The sequence below is a fragment of the Protopterus annectens genome, chromosome 13.part0, assembly GCF_019279795.1.
Source record: "Protopterus annectens isolate FY-2018-M chromosome 13.part0, PAN1.0, whole genome shotgun sequence".
Taxonomy (NCBI): domain Eukaryota; kingdom Metazoa; phylum Chordata; order Ceratodontiformes; family Protopteridae; genus Protopterus; species Protopterus annectens.
This window is the reverse complement of record NC_056747.1, coordinates 404267739-404295613: the sequence shown is the minus strand read 5'-3', so window position 1 is coordinate 404295613 and position 27875 is coordinate 404267739. Positions and strand designations below refer to the sequence as shown.

At 42.2% G+C, this 27875-nt stretch overlaps 1 protein-coding gene across 2 annotated transcripts in view; it reads left to right on the top strand.

Moving 5' to 3' along the window:
- Positions 1–27875, top strand: part of CUX1 (cut like homeobox 1) — a 3879009-nt gene that overhangs the window by 520278 nt on the left and 3330856 nt on the right. For both annotated transcript variants that reach the window (XM_044054027.1, XM_044054028.1), the window contains exon 2: positions 17074–17184. In XM_044054027.1, the coding sequence (XP_043909962.1) occupies positions 17074–17184 (111 nt within the window). The remainder of the gene's footprint in view (positions 1–17073; positions 17185–27875) is intronic.

Below are 27875 nucleotides of genomic sequence, written 5' to 3'. Positions count from 1 at the left end.
TATTTATTTATTTATTTTATTTTACATTTGTTGACTGGGATAGTTCGACTGGATATATGCCCATTTTCAACGGAGGCCCGGGAAGAAAAGCTCCAAGGTTGACAATGACAAACATAAAGATGCTTTTAGAAAAAAGTTGCATACATTCATGAGCACATCAATAGTAATGGTAGTTACAGAAAAGCATATATACAGTAGATATATAGATACAGTAGTTGCATTGCTTGCAGAGAGGGTACATTACATGACATATTCAGACTAGATCACGTACAAATTCTGGCTAGGAATGTTTGTGTGTTGACAGTCTGGCTAAAGCAGATAATTGAGGTTCGTTTCCTGTTATAGGACCATACATACCATAATTAGGGAAAGGCTAGACCTATTTTGTATGAAACTAGTATGCTTAGGATGGTAGGGATGAAAAGAGAAAAGAACCTAGTCGGGTCTGGAGCATGGGCATAACCAGTGTGATTTGAGGTGTTTCTTTAGTTTGTTTTTGAATATGGCTAATAATGGTTGTGATGACATAGAACAGTTGTGTAAAATCTTACCATAACAGTCGATATCCTTCTCTTCACTGTTGCAGTATTTGCTCGCTCCCTCTTGCCCCCTCTGCAGTAGACTATTTCTTCTTGTCCTTCTGGCTAAGGGGCTCTTCTCTTTTTTCTTTTTCTAGATGCACGTTTCTCCCTTGTCCCTAGAGATTTCTTTTTCGCCTGGGGCTTTTCCATTTCTGACTGTATGCGTGTGTACATCACCTTTATGTCCTATGCCTTATGTAGGGAGCATACATGTGACATACGATAGCTGTAAGTACTAAAGGCTTTGGTATACTAGATGGACATTGAGCTATCCTTGGCAGGAGATCTGTTAGGTTATGGATACTGCAAGAGTGAAGCGAATGACTTGTACTGTATTGGCAAGACTTTACACAACTGTACTTTGTTAGACCTTGACCCCAGCATTGGTATTGGTATTTCATTGTTACCACACAGATATAGTAACTGAAAGCAATAGGCTTGTCTGAAAATTAAGTAGGAAAGATTTACTTTCACTTTTGTGTGTAGACCTGCTGTCTGTCCCTGGTGCCTTTTACCACCGGTCTCTGGTTCTTCCAGGCTAATATGGAAGAAAATGGAGAAAATCATTATGACACAGTCCATCCATTCACGAAACGTTGGATGTTCAGCTGCACAGCGACTGACACTTGAGGTTTGACCATCCTTTCAGGTGCTGAGCAGCCTGCAGTCTTACTGGCAGGCATAGTTCCTAAGTAAAACTGGAGGGACTCCTATTAAAGAGCTTTGAACTCAGAGCTGCAGCCTAGAGCTAAGATGACCGCTTTCTTAAAAGTTCTCTACTTGGACTACTGCATCATTAATACATAGGGCTTTACTCTGATTATACTGGTCTTCAGGAACATCAGTGTCACTTTAACAGATGCCACCAATGATTGATGTTCAGTAACTTTGATACTTCCACCATCTTCATGTAGCATAAACTTTTCTGCTTTGCTTGCTAGTCACCTCCAAGTACACCTTCACTGAAGGCCCTCACATTGTTGCAGTTTTTTAATCCTTTAATCCTTTACAAGGTCCTCAGTTACCCGCGGTGGTGGTGCTGCTGTAGCATTGGCGCCTCACAGTAAGAAGCTGTCCGGTTCGATTCTCAGCTAGAGCGTCTTCTGCGTGGAGACGTGTGAATGGGCTTACCTTCGTTGAAGGTTGTGCATCAGGGGTGGTAACTCAGCACGTAAAAATCAACTACCAATCATTAGCGGACCGGAGTTCCGCTGTGGCGACCCCAAACCGGGAAAAGCCGAAAGACACAACAACAAGGTCCTCAGTTGTTGAGTCAGTGTGGCAGTTAGTGGTGGTGTCATTTCCGGCTTTCATGCATTACTCAAGTTTTCTGCATCCACTAGTGTCTTGGTTGACTGCATTATTTTTAGGAAGGTAAAGGGACTATGCAGCTGACATGCTATTTTATCTCGCATTTTAACTGCTACCTCAGTAACACAATAAAAGTACTGCTTATTTTGTCTTTAGCAACTGTCAGTCAGAAGTCTGCGTTAAAGATTTGGTATTTTTTTTAATTAATTTTGTGGAGCTTCATTCACTAGAAGGGTAGTAAATGAGTGTACTGTATGCATGCCATTCATGGATTTCATTCTTCCTAAGAAGTGTAGATAGATGGTCACAAGTATTTGTCATAATGTTGCATTTCGTTTTAGTTTTACTAGCTAAATAAATATAAGAGGAAAAAAGAGGAATTAACTGCATTAATTTTCCAGAGTTTACATAATGACTTGTAATGGAAATTGCAACGGTAAATAGTCTCAAGGTTTACCTTTTTTTCATTTTTTTTTTTTTTTTTTTTTTTTTTTTTTTTTTTTTTTTAAAGGAAAGTCAGTAAAACATTAGCAGTTAGTTATTTTGGTAGCTTTTGATCAATAGTGTAGACTGTGGTTAGTTAAATGTAATATTTTTCATCTGACTGTATTGCTTGCTATATATAGAAATGGTAGCATCTGGCACGCTCGTCCTCTCTGGAGACCAAAGTAATCTGTTCCATCAGGTTGTAGTACTGAACAAATTAACTGAGACAACCATCACTGCTTCAGCCAGCTAAATTCTTCCATGAGGAAAATTATAAACGCGTTATATTTTATTACTCTTGTCTGCAGTGCTGTAAATGTGACAAAGAAACTGAACGACAGAATGTACCCTTCTCTTTAAACATGCTTAAGGAATCATTTATGCTTTCTGTTTTTGCCACACAGCAACAGTGATGCTTGTTGGTGTTTCCCCCTTCTTTAGGAGGGGAATTTGTACGTAGTTGGTAGAAACCATTATCATTTTGGAATATTATTGGGGGAGTGACAATAGGAGCAGCAGCTATTTAACAGTTTATTAGGAAGGTTTATCCCTTCTGAAATAGAAGAGCTTTGTTCTTTGTACACGTAAATTCTGTGTCAGCATTTGTTAATGTAAAATTCAGCTACAGAGATGAAAAAAAAAAAAAACTTTGCTTAACATGCAAAGTACGACTTTTGCATCATTTTACTAATTTTAATCTTTAACATTTCCATCTTGCACATTAAAAACTTGTCTCGTTTTCACTGTGCTTTAACACTTGACTGTGGCACAGACTAGAGTAGCATGTTATACTGTGAATACTTCACTGTGTTCATTGGTTTGCATGTGTGACACCTTGCTGACATGCATGCATGCATAAGCACAGAGCTGTGGACAAGGAGTGGAGTTTGTTTTATACAGTGGCATTAATTTTAAGACTTTCTAGCAATACCCAGACCATGGCAAGATATTGGATAATTTATTACTTTCCATTGGTGTTTGGTTATTTTATGATGTGCCCTGATAATAAAAACAACACCCTCCTCTAACTCTTTGTGGGTAAAATTTGAATTACTCTTTCTCAGCCACTGTGTATTGCCGTAAACACCATAGAGTTCTCAGAAATTAACCGTGCTCTTACTAGACACTGTGAAAACATTCAATTTCTCTGTCTCCATGGGAAGCTTGAAATGCATTGTGTACCCTTCCATTTTTTTTGACAGGAATAAGATGCATAATTAAAAAAAAAAGTCCGTATAATGTAACATGACAAGACCTAGTCTGAATTCATCCATTGTAAAACACGCTGCAGTAGAGCAGTATGAAACAAGTGTAAGAGTCCAGTTAAGGAATGCGAATTCGGTGTCTTCTTCTGCAGTAATTTAATTACCAATTTACCCAAGGATTGCCAGAGAAGAATTGATTTTACCTTTAGCCCTGGGAACAAGTGCCTGCATTCTCCTTCCCTCTAAGCTTCAGATCAGAAACTTGCCAAAATACTAAGACTAGTTTGAAAAAGCAGCACCAGCCCTACTGATACTTTGAAGTGTGCCACAGAAACATCTCATTTCCATTTTGGAGAGGCCAGTATTTTACGTTTAGGAAGCTACTGCAGAAGACAACGAACTCTGGCTTTGCAGAGTCTGATGCTCTTCACTAAATTTGTAAAATTGGCAGCACATTCACTTGCCCATACCCCTTACCACCCTATTTAGTAGAATTGCTAACTGGAGAAGGAACAGAACAGAACCGTCCCACTGGAAAAAAAAGTCTATCAACAACTAGCTGCCTTCTAAGATCACAAGATTCTAAAAGCATCACAGTTTGATTTCTGGAAGGGCTTCTCTGTTAACACAACATTTCTTACTGTAACAGATGATGATCAACATTAAGATCACTGATGCAGTAGTTTATGTTAAAGGGGTTATATCCTGCCCTGGATGTGACCACCAGACAGCTTCTTAATGCTTAAGGGCACCTTCCACGTGATCTAACTTCATGGATGGACTAGGTGATCTGTGTAAAAGGACCAGTTAGGCAAAAGCTTCAGAGCTTTCTTGCTGCTGAAATATGTTCCAAAACACTCAGCTGTACAAATTTTTGCCTCATATTTTTGGTCTGTTTTTTCATATGTTTTTCATAAAATTGTGGTTTTCTGGCAAATTAGTGTACAGATCATTAAAGGTTGAAGTTTGAAAATAATGACAGACAATTGTTTCAGACTTCACACTCTTCAGAAAGTTCATGCTAATGCAAAACCTATTATTCTATCAACTTTCCAAGTTTGTAAGAGCAATATTTAAAAATTGTCCCTATTTTGGCGCCTTTGTCCCACTTTTATTTACAGCTTTGTCCAAATTTATTATTCTAAGAGGTTGAGAGGTATGGTTCACACTGTGTGCTTCATAGAACTGACAGTCTGCTAGCGATCTTTGAAGCTGGGTAGTGGTGAGGAAGGTGATAGAAAGGAGTCTGAGAGCTTTAAAGGCTTTCTAAAGGGTGACAAACTTCAGGATCCATTTGAACTTGCTGTAGTTAAGTTGAATGAGGAGTACAAGTCAGTGTTTTTTTCTTTTTCTGGACTTTGTAGCAAACACTGGACCCCATCCAGTTTGTGTTCGTGAAGGGCCAATCTTGCCTCCTAAACCTGTTCGACTTCTTCGAATCAGTCTCCAGAGCCGTGGACGAGGGTAAGGTGGTTCACACAGCCGATTTGGACCTCGCCAAGGCTTTCGACACTATCCCCCACTCTGGAATCATAGGTAAACTTACTAAACTGGGCATTAATCCCTACATCACTCTATTGGTTGCAAACTGGCTTACTGACAGAACACACACTGTAAAAGTAGCTGACTCCAAATCCATCTCCACACAAGTGGTGTACCGCAGGGTTCTGTCCTGGGACCACTCTTGTCTGGCATCTACTTCTCTGAAGTACAGGCCAACACTAAGGGACTCTGGCTTACAAAGTTCACAGATGACTGCAAGCTGGGAGCCATTATTGAATCCCCAAATTATGTGGATATACTACAAAAGGGCCTTACCAAAATATATGCCTGGTGCTAGAGCCATGGGCTCAAGCTAAATGCCCAAAAATGTATAGTTGTCCCCTTTGGGGAAAAAACACATACCTGTGAACTACCACATAGGTGGCAGTACACTAAATACCGAAAGTGTGATGAGACCTAGGGACACAGATAGGCAGTGGTCTCACCTTTGATAACCACACAGCCACAAAAGATAGAAAATCCTTCTACGTAACACACCTCATCACTAAGGGCTTTTCATCCAGAAAAAAGGAGGTCATTGTCCCTCTACTCATCCCTCATTAGACCCATTATAGAATACAATGCCCCGTTTAGTATGTACCTCACAAGACATCTGCAACAACTAGAAAAGCCACAGAAATACAGCACAAAGAGAATCACAGGCCTAAAGCAGATGCCTTATGCTGACCATCTAAAGAAATTCCAGCTATACTCCTGTCGCATATCGCCTACTCAGAGGCAATCTCTGCCTAACATACAAGGTCATGTCAAACCCAGAGTTGTTGGACATGCTACACTTAAAGAAATCCCAATCCCTCCTAGCCACACGCTCCAGGGATCTTAACCTTGTCATCACGATGAATAGAACATGCTGGAGGGATAGGTTCCTGACCCAGAGAACCCCATACTCTGGAATAAGCTGTCCATACATGTCAGGCAGAGCGCCTCAATGGCCCTCTTCAAGAGGAACCTTGACGATTGGATGGGAGATATGAAATTCACCCCTGGGATCACATCAGTAGCCCTGCTAGACAGGGGTCCAGTAAAGTAAATATTTGTGGGAAGCAATAGCCAGGGAATCATTGTGGCTAGGCTTGTATAGGCCCTAGGGCTGATAGCCTAGTACCTAACTATGAACTATGAACCTATGTGCCTTTCGGGGGGGGGGGGGACTTCCACTTTTTTTTTTTTTTTTTGTGAAAATGAGTTCCTGGAGAAACTGTGATTTCTTGTGTTAGGAATTTTTTTGTTTGTTTTTTCGTGACAGACAAGGGCTTCTTGTCTTTGGTCAGCATAGTGTTTGTGGCAGCTGCTGGTATTTTGTACTGGATTTGGTTCCTGTTAAAAAGTGTTTGTGGGATCAGCATTTGGTACATAGTATAACTGTTAAACAGTTCTGTAGAAGGGTTACTAACCTGTGCTGCTGCTCTCTTGACTTCATTTTTGGTCTGAAGATGAAGCAGTCTCTTCTCCCCTCTCTTGCTCACAAAAGTAGAAAATTAAGTTAAGGAGCTAGGAGCAGTGCTGGCTGCTTTGGTGCCTTAGGTGAGGACTGGTGACTCTGCAGTAGACAAAACCTCTCTCTCTGTCTGCCTGTTCCCTTTATTATAGCGCCCAGAAAAGCAACCTTGGACCACATATCAGCAACGGGTCTATATTATATATTCGAAGCTTCAAAATTTTGAACCTCATATGTTTGACAGCATATGAGCGAAACTTGAAACCTCGAATATATAATAAAAAAGTAAAAAAAAAAAAAAAACAAAAAAAAAAAAAAACCGCTCTGAGCAGGGAGGTACTCCCCTACTTAAATATACCAACTCCGAGACCGCACTTCAGTGCAGAAAAGGGAAATGTTCCCATTCTGCGCATACAGAGCCGTTGCCTTTCACCTTCGAACTTTTCAAAGTTCAATCGTGGTGTCAGCCATATGATATTTGAACTTTTAAACATTCGGCAATTTAATAGGGACCCATCAGCAACGTCCTCTGCAGCTGTTAGGTCATCCTCTTAGTCTTGGGGCATGGGAGAGCTACTCTTGTCAACTTGGGGGTGGGGCAGTTCCAGTTGTACTGCACTGCCGAGTTACAATACTTGATTTTCAGCCCAGTGCCCAAGACTTTGTTGGGGTGATTCTGGGATTTTCCTAGGAAAAAGAAAATCTAAGAATGTTGCTTCTTCTGCACTCTTATCCTTGGGCAGAAAAGGTCTGTTAGGACTAAGAGGTTGGCTGCCTTTTACATGTCACACCCTGCTTCTTCCATTCCTTCTGACAGAAAAAGAAAGGGGTTTCCCTCCAATTCTAATCCTTGTCAGATGCAGAGGGAGAATATTTTGATTCTGACAATTCTGTCCCAGAACATTCTGACTTTCTGGAGAGTGACTCCTCAAACTTCACCTCCCAGAATCCTTTATCTTTTTGAGACTGTGAACAAAATGGCAGAATAATTCCAGTGGGAGCAGACTGAAATTCCTTCTTCCTAGAAAAAAAATGTATGTCCTGTTATGTAATTGGATCTATTTCAGCCAGCAGCTATTGCTCCAGTTTTAGCATTTCTTGACGATGGTTCCCTAACAGCTGCAGTATACTTAAGACCAAGCTAGCTCTTACATCCAAATTTCTTAAGAAATTGTATAGAGTCCCTCAGTCTGTCAAGTTTTCAAGTTTTTGCTAATCCTAAAGCATGTCATGCCATTATCTCACACTTCAATTCCTTTACTGCTTAACTGTTTGCTACAATTAATCCCATTCCTTTTGGCAAGTATCAGAAAGCTTTTGAGAAACAAGTGTATTCCTCCTGTACCATGGCTTTGAGTCTTAAACAACCAAGCTGACATGTTAAGGTTTTTGTTTACCTTTGAAAATGTATGTGTCTTTTCGGCTTTTCCCGGTTAGGGGTCGCCACAGTGGAACTCCGGTCCGCTAATGATTGGCAGTTGATTTTTACGTGCCGAGTTGCCAGCCCTGACGCACAACCTTCAACGAAGGTACGCCCATTCACGCATGTCTCCACGCAGAAGACGCTCTAGCTGAGAATCGAACTGGACAGCGTCTTACAGTGAGGTGACAACACTACCGCAGCACCACCAGATGAACTTAAATCTTCAGTCTAACTTCTGATTTGAAGACTTCTTTAAAATTCTCAAAATGTTTGCTTCTCAAATTACCAAACACTCACTCAAGTGCTCTTATGATGTTGCTAATGATGTGTCTAGGTCTGACGCCTAGAGCCCTGTTATGAGGAGATTTGATTGTTTGCATTCTTAACATGTGAAGTATGAAATTCTGAGCTGTTCCCTTGAAAAGATGTTCTTTTTGGCCTTCCTGCTACAGAAGTGCTCAAAAGGTTTGAGACTGGGAAAGTTATTCAGGGGGTTTGTCATTTTTTCAGCTTCCCTTTGCCAGTTTTAAGTAAAGCATTCCCATCAATTCTGAGTCTGTTATTAAAAAAAAAAAACATATAGCCTCAGCAAGGAAAATACAAAAAGAACATAAGTAAGACAGCGTAGGGGCAACCCTATCAAGAAAGGAGAAGGTTTCCCAGAATCAGGGGCAGCACAGAAAGTCTGAATGACTATGTGCCACTTGTATTTCTCCCCACCTTCTTCCCACCCTGGCAGTTCTCTTATGTTGTTCACTAGTGTAATCCAGCAAGAGTACAGACGGCAATGAGAGTCCCTTTCTTCTTTTCAGGGGATTCCCCCTCATCCAGCAAACAAGTTTCTCCCCTCTAGTTTTAGGCCACATGTTGCCCCAAGGGATCATAGAAAGTGTGCCTACAAAGGAGTCAGGCAAATGTTATTCTCAATTCTTTCTACTACTAAAGGAATAGGGGACATGTAGACCAGTACCGCACCTTCCTTTTGTCAACCTGTATGTAAAGGTAAGTTTCTAGATGCTATTATCTTCAAACCCTGTTACTCTTTATTCCTTCTTTCAGTTAACCGTAACGCTGGACCTGAAGAATACCCATCGCAATATCCCAGTCTGCAAGCACTACAGGTGTTTCTTACCCGAATCTCACGGTCTGTTTTCTGTTATATCCTTTGAGTTATCATCTACTCCAAGGGGATTTATAAAGTGCCTGACTCCATGCATAGCATACTAAAGACTACATGTTTTCATGTTTAGACTACTCTTTTGATATAGCTGTATGGGTATAAATGGATCTAGGACTATTGAACAAAAGTTCAGTAGTCCAAATCCACAATCATCGAACACACTTTAACGAAAGCGCTTTCACAAAAAAAGCACTTTTATTAAAGTGCGTTAAAAAAAAAAAAAAACAAATCTACTTTTATGCAGGGGGGCATGCCCCCCTGCACCACACCCCCCACATACCCCCTACTTTAATATTCTCACTCCAAGATTGCACTACAGTGAGGAAAAGGGAATATTCCCTTGTCCTCACCGTAGTACGATCTCCGCAACAGTCATTCCCCCACGACTCCCTCTAGCTGCAGGCATACGTCTGTGAAAGTGCTTTTTTGGTAAAAAGCACTTTCGTGGAAGTATGCCCGGCTGTTTGTGCTTCGGTGAAAAGTTCCTTCGGGGATCAGTACTGATCCCATAGAGAATTCCCCCCCAAGTCCATCTGTAACTAAAGATATCGCAGATTTTGCTTGGGGAGCATTTTTTTTTCCGTTAATGTCTTCATTGTGTATGGTCCCCAGTGATGTAACAAGCAGGGGTGCACCGGGTTTTTCTCTCTCTGCAGGCTCTTGACCCTTCAAGCATCTTAAATTCCATAACAGCAAAGTATAGTAGCAGAGAAGCTGACCAGGACAGACCATTGTGAATGAAAATTGAATGGGGAGGGGTCTTTCAGGAATTAATCCAGGTTTGGGGAACACCTCAGGTAGGTCTGTTTCCCAACAGATGTCTCCTTTGAAAGGTGGCAGCGTTCCTTTATGCTTCTCTACCCTTTCCACTGATACCCAGAGCAAGTCTGAAGATTCAGAAGGATTCTCCAAAAGTCATTATAGTGACTTCCTTTTGGCCAAGGCATCATTGGAAGTTCTTCATATGGATCACTGCTGCAGTAGCCTTAGCTGTATGGGTTATACCTGGCACAGAATATAATAAGCGACTAACTTCCAAAGCTTCAGGGCAACTTCTACTCACCAAAACCATTAGTCAGTTGGAGCTGAGCTTACTACAAAGTAAGGCTTGGGTGCCAAGCCCTTCAGAGTTTTCCTGCTGCCAAGAGTAGCACTCCTGTTTGCTTTCAAGGACTGGTCAGCTAACACTGTTCCATTGCTGGACAGTATTTTTCTTGACCGCGGTTCTTCTTTTATATACTTTTTAAAGGGCGTGCATTTTTTTTTTTTACTTCTGTGGCAAAAAGTTGTTAAAAGGTGTGTTAAAACTACATTTTCTGTAGGTAAATTGTATGTATGTGTATATATATATATATATATATATATATATATATATATATATATATATATATATATATATATATATATAGTACTTTTTTGGGGCTGTGAAAAGTGTTTTACATATCTTTTACTGTGTTTGGGGGGGGGGTTACTTTATATGGTACTTTCTTGTTTTATTGATTGTTGCTGCTAAGCCTCCCCAGGAAACAAACACCATTTTCATATTGACAGTGGAACACACTGAAGCACCTTTGGTCATAACCTCTTCCAGTGCCTTCCACCATAAAAAGACAAAAGACTAAGCAGCTTTTGTTATCACAGCAGGCTAGCAGTTTGCCTCAGCCTTAGGTGGAGAACTGTAATGTAGCCAAAGCTGGATTCTCAGACCACTCATTTGAGGTTTTTATTTTTTTTATTATTATAAGGATCTTTTTGGTATAGTTTATACAGACACCATGGACTGGGTGGTTGGCCATGTTCTCAATGGCTATTGGGGTCCCTACTTTGTCAAGGGAGAGCCACTTTTTTCGGTCACAGGAAAACAGGCAGGGAAGTGTTTCATGTTTAGCCAGAATGCTGTGCTAATCCCAAGGGAAGCTGCTGTCAGCAGTACAGTGGCTTGCCCCCTCCCCCCACAATTGCTTGTCAAGAAGAGACTGAAAACTAAACATTTATCTTCTATTGTGTCAGTTACTCCGGATAGGAGCAATGTATTTTTGCTCTTTGCTCAGGACATGGTCCTTCTTGTAAAGTAGTTTCTGGTAAAAGAAAAAGTGATTCCTCTTTCACTGAAGAGGTTCAAGAAATAGAATCTGTAGGGGATAGTGAAGGGCAGATTCATTTTTTTCCTTAAGTTTCTTTTTCAGATTCTGAGGAGAATGTGGTATCTGATCCTGTCTGTGACAGATTCTCTTTCTCTGAGACTATTTCCAGGATGAACCAATGTTTTCAGTGGGAGAATAGTGAGGTTTCTTAGTCATTAAGGAAATATGATTTGTTACAACTGGAATTTTACAGAACTTTAATTTATTCCTCCAGTTCTGTCACCCCCCCCCCCCTCTTTTTTATAGCCTATGGTTTCCCTGACAGCCTGTTAGTCCTAAGAAAGCAGGTAGATTGTGTAAAGTTCTTCAGTCTTTTTAAGTTTTAATGCATCACTCCTAGACCTGATACAACACCTATAGCTTTAGTTAACCTGCTGCTGCTAAACATTTTGTTAATTCTATTCATTCTCCTTCTGATAAGGATGGAAAAACTGCATTGCATCTGGAACTTTCATTTGTTTTTTAAATATTAATTTGTCAGGCTCGTATGTTAAAGTTTATCTTGATTATGAGGAATGTTTTGGCATCTGTTTTCTCTCGTGAGGAGAGCTAACATTTTGCCTCCATAAGGCAAATTTCCAAGGCAGATCTGACCAGCTTTTAGTGACATTTGCCAATGGAAATCAAAAACAGGAGGCAGACTGTAAATAATTTGCTACTATATCTTCTTCTGTTATTTACAGCATTGCAAGCAGCCCCTGTGCAAGGTTAGAGCCCACTCCACTAGGGCAAAAACCACAACCACCGCTTTCTTAAAAGGAGCCCCTACTCAGACCATTTTAGAAGCAACCACCTGATCTTCAGTACTTGCATTCACTAAGCACAACAGTCTGGGAGCTGTATGCAGGGCTAGGGCAATCCTTGTTTGCCTCTGCACAGCCTGATGTCCCAGGGCAGAGGTTCCTTCCCACCTTCCCAATAAAGAAGCTATGGAAATCTTCCCAAGAGTTAGTACTGCAACACTGACCATGATGAACATAGTACGTTGGTATAGCTAACTTACTTTAATTGTAGATGTTAGAGTAGATCCTTTCCCCTCCCTTGTTCATCTCTCATGATCCCCCCCCACCTTTGGATTTAGGTGGGTTCCCTGACCTCTGCTATCATTCCCACCCCTATTTTCTCCCCTCCTTTCTAACATAGGGCTCTGGGCAATCAGTAAGGCTATTTGGGCAGGTTGTGCTTTGTCCAAGCACCATTGTTCCATAGGGACTCCTGCAAGAAAGACATACCTCTTACACACCAACCTCCTGTTGTCAGATGGCCACAAATACCAATCGGCTGGGGGATGGCTAATGACTCTGGTTTTCAGTCCGTGGGATTCTGCACTGCATGAAATCCCAAGACGTAGTACTGTAACATTGATCTACTCCAATATTTACAGTTATGGTAAATTATCTTCACAACTGTACTTTCCCTCTCACCATTTTTGCTTCCTTTTCTTGGCCTGGGGTTGGTTCATCCTTTCCCTGTGTATCTACTCCCTTCCTCATTCTACCACCTCAACAGCTCAGGTCTGAATAGACTTTTAGAACAGTGTTCCTTCAAGTCCTTGGTCCAGGAAATGTATTCACATGCTCTTGCTTAGCTAGATTCTTAGGACTTTGCTTGGGATTAGGTAGGGTGGATACCCTGCTATCTTTCTGGGCAAGAAGGCTCCAAAGTGATGTGGGCGGATGCCAACTTTATACAAGGGGTGCATTGACATTTCTAAGGAGTAGATACCTGCCTGGCCCCAAGAGGAAGTTTGTTGAGCTGTAAATGTCAGACCCTCATGCGTCTAAAGTCCAGGTAGTAAGAACTACTGCAACAGTAATCTACTGGAACATTTACTGTTATGGTAAGCTTTTACACAGTTATTCTGTCTTGCTTCCTGTTTAAAAGAAAAGGGTATTAAATAGCTTGATGGTCTCCTAAGCTGTGACATGAAGAAGTATGGCATATTTGTTTCAGTCTGGCTTGTCTTTAAGGCCACTATCAGTGAGATGGCTCAAGATGTTGAGTCAATGGTTTCTAGTTTTCAGAAAGGCTTTCCACCAACTTTAGAGTTACTGATGTTTAGGATGCTTCTATCATTACCTTTTCCATCCAAACAGAAGAAACCAATCTTATCTCATGACTTGGAGCCAAAAACTACATAATTTTTAAAGCTATAGTACATCTCGTACCTAGTATATGACAGTAGAAACCAGAAGAAGAGAGAAATATTTTCTTTGTATTTGCCCCGTTCATGGTTACATAAACAGGAAAAAATGTGCTAAGAAATACTTGGCGGTTTTAGTGGTGCTGAACTGATAACATTTCACGAATAGTGTTTGCAATTTGATGCAGTCTTGTGGCCAACTTGCCGCTGATTTTTTAGTCCCCCAGCTTGCTCTTAGATTGTGTCCTCTGGTTGGTGTTTACTGGCTTCCTGGTTATCTGGCCTCAGTACTGAGTCCAGTATTGGTTGCGCTTTTTATAGCTGGAAGTGAGGTAGTTGAGAACTGGAGGAAAGGACCAAACCTAACATGGTGACATTGTGTAACAGTCTTCTGAAGTGCGAGAGGTTTTCTTTCCTTCTTGATTAGTTTTTCCTCATTGCCTGCAAACCAGCACTTTCATCTTGATTGGGGCTCTTATCCAGGCAGCCGTCAAATTTCTTCTGACCCCAATTCCTGTTGCCCCACAGCTTTCTCTGCAGTGAGTGTTTTCTGGAACAGGGATTGTGCTGCAGGCTTTATTCGCTGCGTCTGCAGTTCCACATACCAGTCAAGGTTTTGCTTGGTGATCCATGCCTATGGTTGACATAATGCTCCTGTGCATTCTCCTCAACCTGATTGGTCCTCCCGATACCAACTGTGTTTCCAAAACCCAGCTTCCTGGACATATTACTGTGTAACTGGGAAGGTTTTTATTGCATTTAGCAAAATAGTTTGCAAAGTCAGAAAACCTTGAATTTCACCATGAGTGTACATTTGACAGCCTTCTTTTTGTTAGTTCTTAGGAATGCCTTATTTTGGTCAGAAATGTGCATCTATGCTAGGATTAGTCTGTACTGCACACCACCGAAGCAGCTTCGTTTTTTTTTTATTATTCTTGTTCCTGTCACTGGTATAACTATTTGAGCATTAGTCTTGAGTATGCCTTTCTTTGTTACTGTTTGAAGGAGAATGTACTGATGCGTCAGTAGTGTATAGACATTGCAGATGTCCACACTTTGTGGTAAGCACTTAACATTTGGGCTGTGGTACACCAATACTTGAGTCAGTGCTGTTCAGAAAAGATAAGGATCATAATGCAGAAAACAAGTAATGTAGACTCCTCAGCTTTGGAGTTCTGATAGCTTGTAGATAGGATATGAGAGCTGCACTAGAGGGTAGCAGAAGTTTGAGCTATAACAGAAGTGATTTTCAATTTTTTTGTTTAACCAGTTTAGAACAGTGATCTCCATTGATCATTTTCAGGTTCAAGTCCAGGGTTGTAAAATGTGGCAGCAATGATTCATAATAATGTTACAAAGAATATAAATCACACAGAAACTGTGTAGCATACATAACATGCTTCTAACATTTAAATGGTCTACTAGGCCTTGTGTGGCACAGTGGTGCAGCGATTAACACTGGCACCTCACAGCAAGAGGTTTTCCAGTTTGATTCCCGGCTGTGGTGTCTTCTGTGCAGAGTCTGCATGTCCTCCCTTTGTTCATTTGGGTTTCCTCCGAGTGTTCCTGTTTCTTCCCACATTCCAGATACATGCGTCTGGAGCATTTCTCCCTGGGCCTCCACTGAAAGTAGGCTCTGTTCTAGTTGGACTTTCCCAGTCAACAAATGTTAAATAAATACATTTATGTTGTATGGAAGAACAGTAGTTGCAGGGGTAGCCACACAGTGTAAACATTGGCTCTAGATGCTTCAGGGTGTCACATCAACAGTGACCATGTGTAAGAAGGCAGGATGTGAATGAACTTTGAAACGTTTGACTGACGATGACTGAATGGATTATAAGTGATGTGTAATATTTGCAACTAAAAATAGGTCAGTATGGTTTGTTTTCGTTTATATACATATATAATTGCCTGTGTCATAAGTGCTAATTTAGTAAAGATGTTTCTTGTTTTAAAAAAAAAAAGTGATCATGTGTAAAAATGGGGAAAAGTGGGGTTGTGGATATGTAAATATAAATATACATTCCTTAAGATTCAGTGTGTATGTAATGTATGGTAATAAGGGAATTAAAAAAAATATTACACAGAGAGAGTGATGGCATTGAAGACAGTGGTGAAAGGAGTAAATGGAGAAGCTGCTTACGTAGAGTTGAAGGAGAAATAGGAGAGTATAGTGTCATACATACTTCTAGAGTTGTGGAAATTTCGGGTTCCTATTAGATTTTCAAAACTCCGTTTACGCGAATACGAAATCATCAACATGTATTGCGCGAAATACATAATCGTCGAACGTGCAAAACTGCGAAATTCGCAATGTCGAAGTGTTTTGGTTGGCCCGTCTGCGGTATAGCTCCGTAAGGTAAGTGTGCAATAGTTACGGGCCTTAGGGTTAGGATGCGGGTTAAAGTAAGTGTATAGCTAGGTAATGTGTGTAAGATTTAGTGTAGTGTTAGAAGCAGGGTTTTGTTAAATGTATTTATGTATATTATTTATTTTGTTTGGGTATATCTCTGTAGGGGAAGTGTGCGGTAGTTACGGACCTTAGGGTTAGGGAGGGGTTAAGGATAGTGCATAGATAGCTGTGTATGTGGGGTTTAGTGTAGGGTTAGAAGTTGAGTTTTGGTGTTTTACTTTGGGGTTAGGAGTAGGGTTTAGTTAGTGTATGTATGTGATTTATTTATTTTGTTTGGGTAGGTGGTATGTAGTGGGTGGTGGGGTTGGCCGACTATGAACGTTCGATGTTTTAAATTTCACAGTTTAGTGCGTTTGGTAGTTTTGCGGTTCAAGTAATACGTGTCGCTGTTTTGGTGTTCAATGTAATGGATTTTCGTTGATTTAATATAGACCCGAAAATTTCTTTAGGATATAATAGATTTATATTGTGATAGATCTTAGAGAAAAATGTAAATTATGTTCTTGCTGGGGAGCCAGTTGCAATAAGTATTTAAGCAGCTGTGTTTTTGATTTTGTGGTTGAATTAATTGAATTTTAATGTTAGTAGGAAGTGGGGTCTTACACCTTTGAAAGCCAGTACAAAAGAGTCATGAACTCTGCAGTGGAGATTATTACGGGGTGTAACCAAGTTAGGAAATAGCCTTAGATTGTAGGGTGATGTTGCTGTGACGTGTTTGCTGGTGAAGAAGGGGGAATGAGTTCATATTTAATAGTTTAAAGACAAGAAATGCTCTACATTTTGTATATTTGTTGCAATGTGTCAGTAACTGTAGTTCATTTTGTGCTTTACCAAGTAACTCTACGTATATGATGTCTCTTATATTGGTTGATGTTTATCTAAACTAATTGTATATAACTTGTGAATATGACTTTATTTTTTATTTTTTTTTTATAACCTTGTATTCTTTGTTGCTACTAGTTGGCCTGGGTCATGGCTGAAAATGGTTTTGTACCAGCCTACTCACCTGGTTAAGAAAATAACATAAAAAAATAAATGTTTAAAAAGCTAGTGTTGATCATAGTTCTCTGTTTACATTGGGTCAGGATGCCTGTAGCATTCTGACATTGTCTAGAGCTGTGTTTTATTTAGCATAGAGATACATCTGTAATGAAGTAACTTTTGTTTTTCCCTATCTTTACAGCGAGAACTCGATGCCACAGCAACAGTATTGGCCAACCGACAAGATGAAAGTGAAGAGTCGAGAAAAAAACTTATTGAACAAAGCCGTGAGTTCAAGAAAAACACACCAGAGGTAAGCTAAGATAAGGCTGTTCTCTCTGTTTTAACTTCTGGAACAAGAGTTGTAGAGTAGGCATTATCCTGAAAGCAAGGGAAGTCCATTGTCTTATGTTGACCAGAGCCAGCAGTGCTGGAATGCTATGATAGTAATATTTCATTACAGAACTTGGTAAAAAAAAAAAAACAAAAAAGGAATACTTTTTGTTGCTATGGCTAGCTGATGAACTTTCTCATGTTGTGTTTCTGCAGATGTTCTTCGTGTTTCACTGTTGCAGTCATTACATTTGGGTTATCTGCCTGCAGGTAGCCCTCAGCCGGCCTGAATACCAGAGTCTTGGATTCCTGCTTCGGATGCTCTCTCTTCTTCCATGATGTCAGGTCGTCAGTGGTATAAAACATGCAGCCGATGCCATTACATCAGTCTTTCTTGCCGCGTGGTGCCCGAAGCAGAAGCCGTTCGCAAGTGCCAGTTGGCCGACTCCTGAAATTTTCGTTTTCGAGTTTCAGAACCGAAGTCTTCGAAAAAAGCTAAGTACCCCATTGGGGATCTTTTTTTCTTGCTCTTAACCGATGTCAGTAAAAGTTAACAATTGTCTTACCTGTGGAAAGCAAGTACCTCATAAAGATTTTCATTGCTTAGGCCCATACCACGACTTCCCTCGCTGTCTGTTTTGTGCCTTATTCAACCCCCGAACTATTTGTTGTTGGTCTATTTTCACAGCAAATTATTTTGGTACTCGGTTTAACTATCCAGAAATGGCTTCGGTAAGCCATCCGACTACCGATATTCCGAAAAAACATAAAGATAAAGACAGAGACAGACCGCATAGGTCCAAAACTGCCGACGATGCTTCCGTTAAGCTAGTCGCCAGTTTGCCGGTACTCAGTGAGGCGCTTTTGCAGCCCCTGATACCCGCTACTTCAGATTCGCAGGCTTCTACTGAGGCCCATTCGGAGTCCAGTATGCAGCGAGATGCTTCTTCGACTATGGAACTTGCGGATGTCTCTACCTTGGATTGGTCTGGAGCTCCTGTGCAGGCACCGGCTTCTGAGGGTGTATTCAGGCCTACAGATATGCATTTTAAACCGATGCCATGTTCTTCATCCAGGCCTAAAACTCGACCCACACCTAGAAAACTGATGTCCAAACCACATGGTCAGGCCCATATGCCTAAAAAACAAATGCTTACAATGGCTGAAGACCTTATTACTTTAATTAGGGGAAGCCAGCCTTCCCCCTCTAAGAGACCTAGAACTGATTTTGCTTCTGATTCTTCTGATCAAGATTCTGAAATCTCATGTTTCTTCTGATTACCAGGATTTGCCCTGATCTACCTATGAGGATTCTGATGCAGAGGATTCCATTCCCTCTGCTTCCTCTCCAGAAGATTTTTCTTTTGGTGAAACCTTGCACACTCTTGGAGAGCATTTCCGCTGGGAAAGCCAGGATTAATCTGACTCCAAAAAGAGGCTCAGGGAATTCTTACTCCTCCCGCAGCACAGGCCTTTAGCTATACCTCCTGTTCTGGACATTGTAGATGATGCCTTCTTGGAATCTAGCCTGTCCCCAGACACTTTACCTCCAGCTCCCAGAAATTCTGACATGTATTGCAGAGTACCTGACTCTCTCAAGATGTTCATCGTGTTTCACTGCTGCAGTCATTACACTTGGGTTATCCTGCCGTCACGCGGTTCCGCAGTCGGCCAGAGTTCCAAAGTCTTGGTCAGGTGTCGGTTGCTGTCGCTTCTTCCCTGACGTCAGTGCGCCAGGGGTGTATAAGATGCAGCCGACGCCATTTTCTTCAGTCGTTCTTGCCGCGCGGTGCCCGAAGCAAAAGCAGTTCGCAAGTGCCGGTCGGCCGACTCCTGAGATTTTCAATACGAATTTCAGAACCGAAGTCTTCAATAAAGCTAAGTACCCTGTTGGGGAAACTTTTTCTTGCCTCAGACCGATGTCAGTAAAAGTTAATAGTTGTATTTCTTGTGGGAAGCAAGTACCTCATAAGGATTTTCATTCTTACTGTATTCCATGCCTAGGCCCAGACCACAACGTCACTAGTTGTCGGTTTTGTGCTAGATTTAACAAGCGCACTATTAAGCGTCGCTTTGACTTTGCTCGCCATTACTTTGGCCGAATGTTCAATTATACCATGCCGTCGGAACAACCGACGACCGGAATTCACAAAAAACGCAAAGACAAGGATAAGGACAGGCATCCGAGGCCCAAAACTGACGATGAAGCCTCTTCTAGGCCAGTCGCTGGTTCACCGGTTCTCAATGAGGCGCTTTCACAGCCCCTGACACCCGCTACCCCAGAGCCACAGGCCACCTCCGACTCCCACGTGGAGACAGCTAGGCCTCTGGATATTCAAGGTATTGGGCCTACGGAAACTACCTCCTCAGATGGGTCTGGTGCCGCTGAACAGGCATCAGCTTCTGAGGGTGTTTTTAGACCTTCACAGCTTACCATCAAAACTACAGCCAAGTCTAAAACTCCTTTAAAGACAGAGAAGCAAGTTCAGCATTCACCTGGACAGGCCTCCATGCCTAAAAAACAGATGCTCAAAATGGCCGAAGACTTAATTACTCTGATCAGGGGTTCCCATCCCCCTCCTGATAAAAGGCCTAGGCAGGATACAGACTATGATTCCTCTGAGTAGGTTTCCATTTATTTGGATTCCTCTTCAGACCAGGGATACTCTTTACCCCCTGTGAGGACTCTGATGCTGAAATCAATCCATTCAGCCTCTCCTCCTGAGGATTACTCTTTTGGGGAAACTTTACATACCATGAGGGAGCATTTCCATTGGGAGGGCCAGGATTATTCAGAATCCAAGAAAAGGCTCAGAGATTTCCTTTTATTGCCTCAGCACAGACACCTTGCTAGTCCGCCAGTATTCAATATTGTGGATGATGTGTTCTCTGAATCCAGTTTAAATCCAGATTCATTGCCCCCTACTCCAGTCAAGCCAGACAGGTACTACAGAGTCCCTGACTCTCACAAATTTCTTTATAAAAACCCTGTTGCTGACCCAGAAACTATTTCCCAGGGTCCCAAAGGGGTAAAGGCTTCCACAGCTAAAAATCCAGTTCCCTCTGACAGGGATTCTAGAGCATTAGACAGATGGGGGAAGAAAGTTTACACTTCTGCAACTTTAGCAGTAAGGTCTTTAAATTGCCAGTTTCACATGCTTAAATACCAACAATATTTAATGTCTCTGTTAAAACAGAAAATGCTTACAAGTTCAGAACATCCTGACTATAAGGAAATGCAGGATTTATTGCATGCAGCTGAACAAGTGGGAAAACATACTCTGCAATGTGGTTTTGATTCATTAGAGGCTTCTTGTAGAGTAGCAGTTACAGGATCTATGATTCGAAGGCATGCTTGGTTAAAGGAACAAGGTTTACCTGATCATGTTAAGGCAAAATTATTGGATGCTCCTTTACAGCAGGATATTTTATTTGATGTTAAAGTAGAAGAGGTATTAAAGAAAATGGAGGATAAGGCAAAATCTATGCAAACAGTGAAGGATTTCTTACAAGTGCAGCCACCTCGATTTAGCAGAAATTGGCCTTCATAAAATTGGTCCTTTCCAGTGTCAGACAGACCACAAAGAGGCAAATACAGGCGCCCAAGAGGCAGATCTCAGCCCCAAGGCTCTTACAGACCACGACAGTGGGGTGCTTCAACCCCAAAAGGAGGGGATTACAAGTCTCAACCTTATAGGAAACAGTCCCAATGACTTCCCCCTTCAAAAGCCAAGCACTTACCTTTTGGCAGCACTTTTTTCACAAAATTGGCGTATAATCACCCAAGACAAATGGGTTCTGAATATTGTGTCTCAAGGTTCCAGGTTCCACTTTCACACACTACCAAGGCCAAAAGGAATGCCAGACCTGCCACAAAATCAGTGGGCAGAGGCACAAAAACAAATCACAGTCCTCATGGACATGAGAGCTATTCAAAAAGTGCCACAACAGGAACAAGGACAAGGATTTTACTCAAGACTTTTCCTGGTCCCCAGAAAGAACAAAGCCTGGAGACCCATACCGGACCTTTCTACGCTAAATACTGACGTGGATGTCCCAAAATTCAAAATGTTGACACTACAGCAGCTTCTTCCCATGCTGGGCAAGAAGGCTTGGCTTGTTACCTTGGACCTCAAAGAGGCATACCTGCATGTTCCTATCAGACAAAATTGCAGAAGATACCTCAGATTCATAGCTGGCTCAATGCATTATCAATTCTCTGCACTGCACTTTGGCTTCTCTACTGCGCCCAGGGTCTTCACAAAATGCTTGGCACCAGTAATTGCATTTTGCAGACAAAAAGGAATTCAAATATATCCATACTTGGAGGACTGCCTTATTCAAGCAGAGAGCAAGGACATTCTTCTAAAGCATCTGGCGGTTGTAAAAAGATTACTAATTTGCCTAGTGTACACAGTAAACGAAAAGAAGTCAAAACTAGTGCCCTCGCAAGAGATAATATTCCTGGGTGCCAGCTTAAATACAACTGCCTAGATGGCTTATCTCACGCCAGACAAGCAAGGACAACTGACTCAGTACTTTCAATTGATGGCAGCAAAAACCCAACTCCCTGCAAGAAAAATTCTGCAGGCCTTGGGTTTATGGCATCCTGCATACTACTAATACCATATGCCAGACTGCATATGAGGAAATTACAATGGTACCTAAAAAGTGTTTGGACTCAACACTGTCACAGTTTGGAAACAGTAATACCACTTGTCCCCTGCCTATAACAGGAGTTTTGATGTTGGGCACAGGCATGTCACCACAACAAGGGACAGCCTTTCACTCTACCCACAGCCAGGCAGACACTAACAACAGATGCTTCGGATTACGCTTGGGGAGCACACATGGCAGGAAAATGTATTCAGGGCAAGTGGGCCGCAGACCAAATGCATCTTTACATCAATCAAAAAGAGATGCTAGCTGTACAAAATACCCTAACAGCTTTCAAGGACCTACTGCATCCAGGACAACTATTACTAAAAACAGACAACACCACAGTTATGTGGTACATAAACAAACAAGGGGGCACTCATTCTTACCCCCTCTGCAGACAAGCCATGACCTTGTGGAGCACAGCTCTAACCTATCAAGTTCATCTGCAAGCACAATTCCTGCCAGGAAAGAAAAATACTTTGGCAGACGACGTAAGCAGAAACATCATGGATCCTCACGAGTGGAAATTAAATCCACAAGTATTCAGCATGATAATACAAAAATGGGGGAGCCCAGACATAGATCTATTTGCCTCCCCAATGAATTGCCAGCTACAGAAATTCTTCACAAGGACTTACCACACACAAGCATGGAAAGTGGATGCTCTCTCGTTCAACTGGAACAGCCTAAATGTTTATGCCTTCCCACCACTGCCTCTCCTTTCAAAGGTACTCCTAAAAGCCAGACAAGAAAAGCCAAAAATGATTCTGATTGCCCCAGACTGGCCACTCCAGCACTGGTACCCAATTGTAAAGAACTTAGCTCAAGGCCCACCATGGATTTTACCTCAAATACCTCATCTTCTGACTCAACAAAACAATCAGATCCTGCACAGCCAGCTCAAAACCTTAAACCTGGCTGCATGGCAGATTCCTTAGACAAGCAAACAACACCTCTCTCTAGAGCTGTTATGGATGTAATTTTTGAGGCCAGGAGGCCTAGCACCAGGAAATCCTATTCAGAAAAGTGGAAGAGATTTGGCACCTGGAACCAGGCTCAAAGCTTTGACCCTCTTGTCCCAAATATTCCTCAGATATTACAATACTTAACTGAGATGCTGGACAAAGGCCTATCCTTCTCATCCAGTAAGATCCACGCCTCTGCCATCTGTGCTCATTACAACACAGATCCTCCTATTTTTGTCTCATCCATTGCTAAAACAGTACCTCAGAGGGGCTAAAAACATAAGACCGCCCCGGAGAACACCAACACCAACTTGGGACCTAAATTTTGTCTTGGAAAAACTAACTTTACCTCCTTTTTGAGCCAGCCAATTCAGCAAAATTAAAATATGTGTCATGGAAAACTGCTCTGCTTTTGGCAATAACCTCAGCACGAAGAGTCTCAGATTTACAGGCACTAATGGCAGTGGAGCCTTTCATCATTTTTCACCAAGACAGGGTTTCTTTAAGAACAAACCCTTCATTTATGCCAAAGGTGGTATCCAGTGTGGCTCTTAACCAAACTATTCACTTGCCAACCTTTTATCCAAATCCCCAGAATAAAGGGGAGAGGCTTCTGCATTCATTGGACATACACAGACAGTTACATTTCTACTTGGACAAAACAAAAGCTTTCAGGAAAACCGAGCAATTGTTTGTAGCATATGCTGCAGGATCACAGGGAAAGGCTATTTCAAAGCATACCTTTTCAAAGTGGATAGGACACTGTATCTCTTTCTGCTACACACAGCATGAGAAAACTGTACCTAGCAACATTAGGCCACATTCCACCAGGGCAACAGCCACCTCAACTGCCTAGCTTAGGGGAGTACCTACCAAAGATATCTTGGAAGCTGCAACTTGGAGTTCAGTGCACACCTTTACCAAACATTATCACTTGCCTCTTTATTCTAAATCGAGAGCTGGCTTTGCCACTGCAGTGCTGCAGGCCTCATAGCCACCCCAAATCCTCTATAGAACCAGCCACCCTACCTCAGCTTTGGGATTCAACCCAAGTGTAATGACTGCAGCAGTGAAACACGATGAACATAGTACAGTTTTGTACCTACCATAAATGTAGATGTTCGAGTGTATTCACTGCTGCAGTCCAGGTTACCCTCCCTCCGTCCCCTCTTTCTTAGCTGGGACTTATCTATGCCTTTCTACCCTTCAGTACTTATGTGGTGTATTTGCTGGTAACTGAAGGTTTTGGTTTTACCTTTTATGTATGTTTTATTAGCAATATGTATTGCCTATCTTTTTGGGGGCACCTGACATCTGGGGCAAGAAAAACTGAAGAAAATGGCGTCGGCTGCATCTTATGTACCCCTGGCGCACTGCCGTCAGGGAAGAAGCGACAGCAACCGACGCCGGGCCAAGACTTTGGAACTCTGGCCAACTGCGGGACCGCCTGATGGCAGGATAACCCAAGTGTAATGACTGCAGCAGTGAATACACTCGAACATCTACATTTATGGTAGGTACAAAACTGTACTTTCCTCTTCAAGAATCCTCCTGCAGATCCAGAGACAATTTCCCAAGGACCAAAGGGCATTAAGGCTACTTCTGCCAGAAATCCTACCCCCTCTGATAGAGATTCTAGGGCCTTGGACAGATGGAGTAAGAAGGTATATACTTCTGCTACTTTGGCCATTAGGGCCTTAAATTGCCAGTTTCATTTGTTAAAGTATCAGCAGCATATTATGGGACTGCTTAAACAGAAAATTATGTTGATTCCTGACTGTGGTGAACATAAAGAATTACAGGATTTAATGCATTCTGCTGATCAAGTTGGTAAACATACTTTGCAGTATGGTTTTGACTCTTTAAAAGCATCTTGCAGGGCTGCTGTCACTGGGTCTGTACTTAGAAGGCATGCTTGGCTTAAGGAGCAAAACTTGCCAGATCATGTTAAAGCTAAATTACTGGATGCTCCCTTAAACCAAGACTGCATGTTTGGTAACAAAGCAGAAGAAGTCCTCAAAAAGATAGAGGAAAAAGCTAAATCTATGCAAACTGTTAAAGATTTCCTGCAAGTATAACCTCCCAGATTTAGTAGGCATTGGCCTTCAAAGAATTTGTCCTTTCCAGTCTCTTCCAGGCGTTCTCAGTCCAAACCCAGGAACAGCAGACCACCTAGTTTACAGTCTCAGGCTACAAACAGGCCTAGGCAGTGGGGGGTTCCCACTTCCAAAACAGGAAGTAGTAAGACACCCCCCAATGGAAAAATGTCACAATGACTTAACCTTAACCCTTCCAAGCCCTGCTCAACTGCCTGCTCCCTTCGGAGGAAAGCTCGTCCTGCATGTAAAAAACTGGGAACTCATTACCCAGGGCGAATAGGCTTTAAATATAGTTTTCCAAGGATACAGATTCCACTTCCACACCCTACCAACCCCAAAATGTTGGCCAGATCTACCCCCAAATCAGTGGGCAGAGGCTCAACAGCAGGTTCTCTCCCTTCTAAGTATCAGGGCTATTCAACCTGTCCCAGCAGAAGAAAGGGGACAAAGTTTTTATTCAAGACTTTTCCTGGCACCCAGAAGAGACGGCTCCTGGCTTCCTATCCTGGACCGCTCTATTCTAAACACATTTTTGGTAATCCCAAAATTCAAAATGCTAACACTTCAACAGCTGCTTCTTATGCTAGGCAAATATGCCTGGTTGCCAACCTTAGACTTAAAGGAAGCTTATCTGCACATTCCAATAAGGGAATCCTGCAGGAAATACCTACACTTCAGAGCAGGCTCCATGCACTATAAGTTGTCTGCACTTCCCTTTGGCTTATCTACTGCGCCCAGGGTATTCACAAAGTGTCTAGCTCCAGCCATTTCATTTTGCAGGCAGAGAAATATTCAAATATACCATACCTGGATGATTGTCTGATTCAGGCAGAAAGCCAGGACATGCTATTGAAACATCTGTCATTCATAAAGAAACTTCTAACCTCGCTGAGGTACACCATAAATGAAAAGAAGTCTCCTCTAGTACCCTGCCAACAAATTGTATTCCTGGGAGCAAGCTTGAACACAACTTCCCAGATGGCTTACCTCACACCAGAAAAACAAGTTTATTTGACAACCTGCTTCAAACTACTGGCCACAAAGACCCAGCTGTCTGCAAGGAAAATTTTGCAAGCCCTGGGGTTCATGGCTTCTTGCATTCTACTAATTCCATATGCAAGACTGCATATGAGGAAACTACAGTGGTGTCTAAAAAGCCTATGGTGTCAACATTCTTAGGACCTGGAGTCAATGATTCCTAACATTCCTTGCATAAAGACAGCGTTCCTTTGGTGGGCAGAGGCGTGCCACCACAACAAGGGGCTCCCTTTCAATCTACCCCCTGCCGCCCAAACCCTAACAACAGACGCATCAGCCTATGCATGGGGGGCTCACTTGGCAAGGCAGTGCATTCAGGGCAAATGGAACCCGAGTCAGACGCACCTGCATATCAACCAAAAAGAAATGTTAACTGTACAGAATTCCCTGACAGCCTTCAAAGACCACATCTTTCCAGAACAATTATTGGTAAAGACAGACAACACCACAGTTATGTGGCACATAAACAAGCAGGGGGGAACCCACTCTTACCCTCTCTGCAGACTAGCCATGGCTTTGTGGAACACAGCCTTAGCTACCAAGTACACCTACAAGCTTAATTCCTGCCAGGCAAGCTAAATTCACTGGCAGACGACCTAAGCAGAAATCTCATGGATCCACACGAATGGAAACTGGAACCAAAAATCTTCAACCTCCTGAGGAACAAATTAGGGACTCTAGAGATGGACCTGTTTGCCCTCCCCCAGAACTACCAATTGGACAAATTCTGCACAAGCACTCCCCACAGTCAAGCTTGGAAAGTGGATGCCCTGTCCTTTTCCTTGGAAAGCCTCTCGGTTTATGCCTTTCCCCCTCTGCCTCTCCTCTTGAAGGTTCTGCTAAAGATCAAACAGGACAAACCAAGGACAATACTTATTGCATCAGACTGGCCTCGCCAGCACTGGTTTACCCCCTCTTGCGCAGCATAATACTGCTGGATCCATGGCACCTACCTCAGACACCTTCCCCGCTGTCCCAGCAGGCGGGCCAGATTCTGCACCCTCAGCTTCAAACCCTGAACCTTGCAGCCTGGCTAATTCCTTGAGCTCTCCAATAACATCCCCAGTAAGCAGTTGCTGGATGTCATTCTGGAAGCAAGGAGACCTAGTACTAGAAAATCCTATGCTGAAAAGTGGAAAAGATACTGTTCCTGGAGCCAGACCCAGGGTATGGGCACTACGGTGCCCAGCTTACCTCATATTCTTCAGTACTTAACAGAAGTGCTCCACAAGGGCTTAGCCTTCTCGTCAATTAAAATTCATGTCTGTGCAATTTCAGCACATTATAATACTAAACCACCTCTCTTCGCTCAACCCCTGTTAAAGTAATTCCTCAGAGGGGCTAAAAATTTAAGACCCCCCCCCAGGTGAGCCCCTACTCCAGCCTGGGACCTTAACTTTGTATTGGAAAAGCTCACTCTCCCTCCATTTGAACCAGCTGCAACTGCAGAGTTGAAATTCCTTTCTTGGAAAACAGCCTTCCTTCTAGCCATCACTTCAGCAAGAAGAGTGTCTGAATTACAGGCCCTCATGGCAGTGGAGCCCTTCATTATCTTCCATGCAGACAGGGTTTCCCTCAGGACCAATCCTTCCTTTATACCCAAGGTGATGTCTAGTGTTGGCTGTAAATCAGTCCATTCATTTGCCTACCTTTTTCCAGAATCCACAAAACAAAGGAGAACGAATTCTGCACTCTTTGGACGTGCACAGACAACTTAGATTTTATTTGGACAGGACTAAGCCTCTCAGCAAATATGAACAGCTGCTAGTTGGCTTTGCTGCAGAGGGGAAGGTCATTTCAAAGCAAACCATTTCTAAATGGATAGCCCATTGCATTCATTTCTGCTACAAGCACCATGGAAAACCTACTCCACAGGGGATAAGATCACATTCCACCAGGGCTTGCATCTA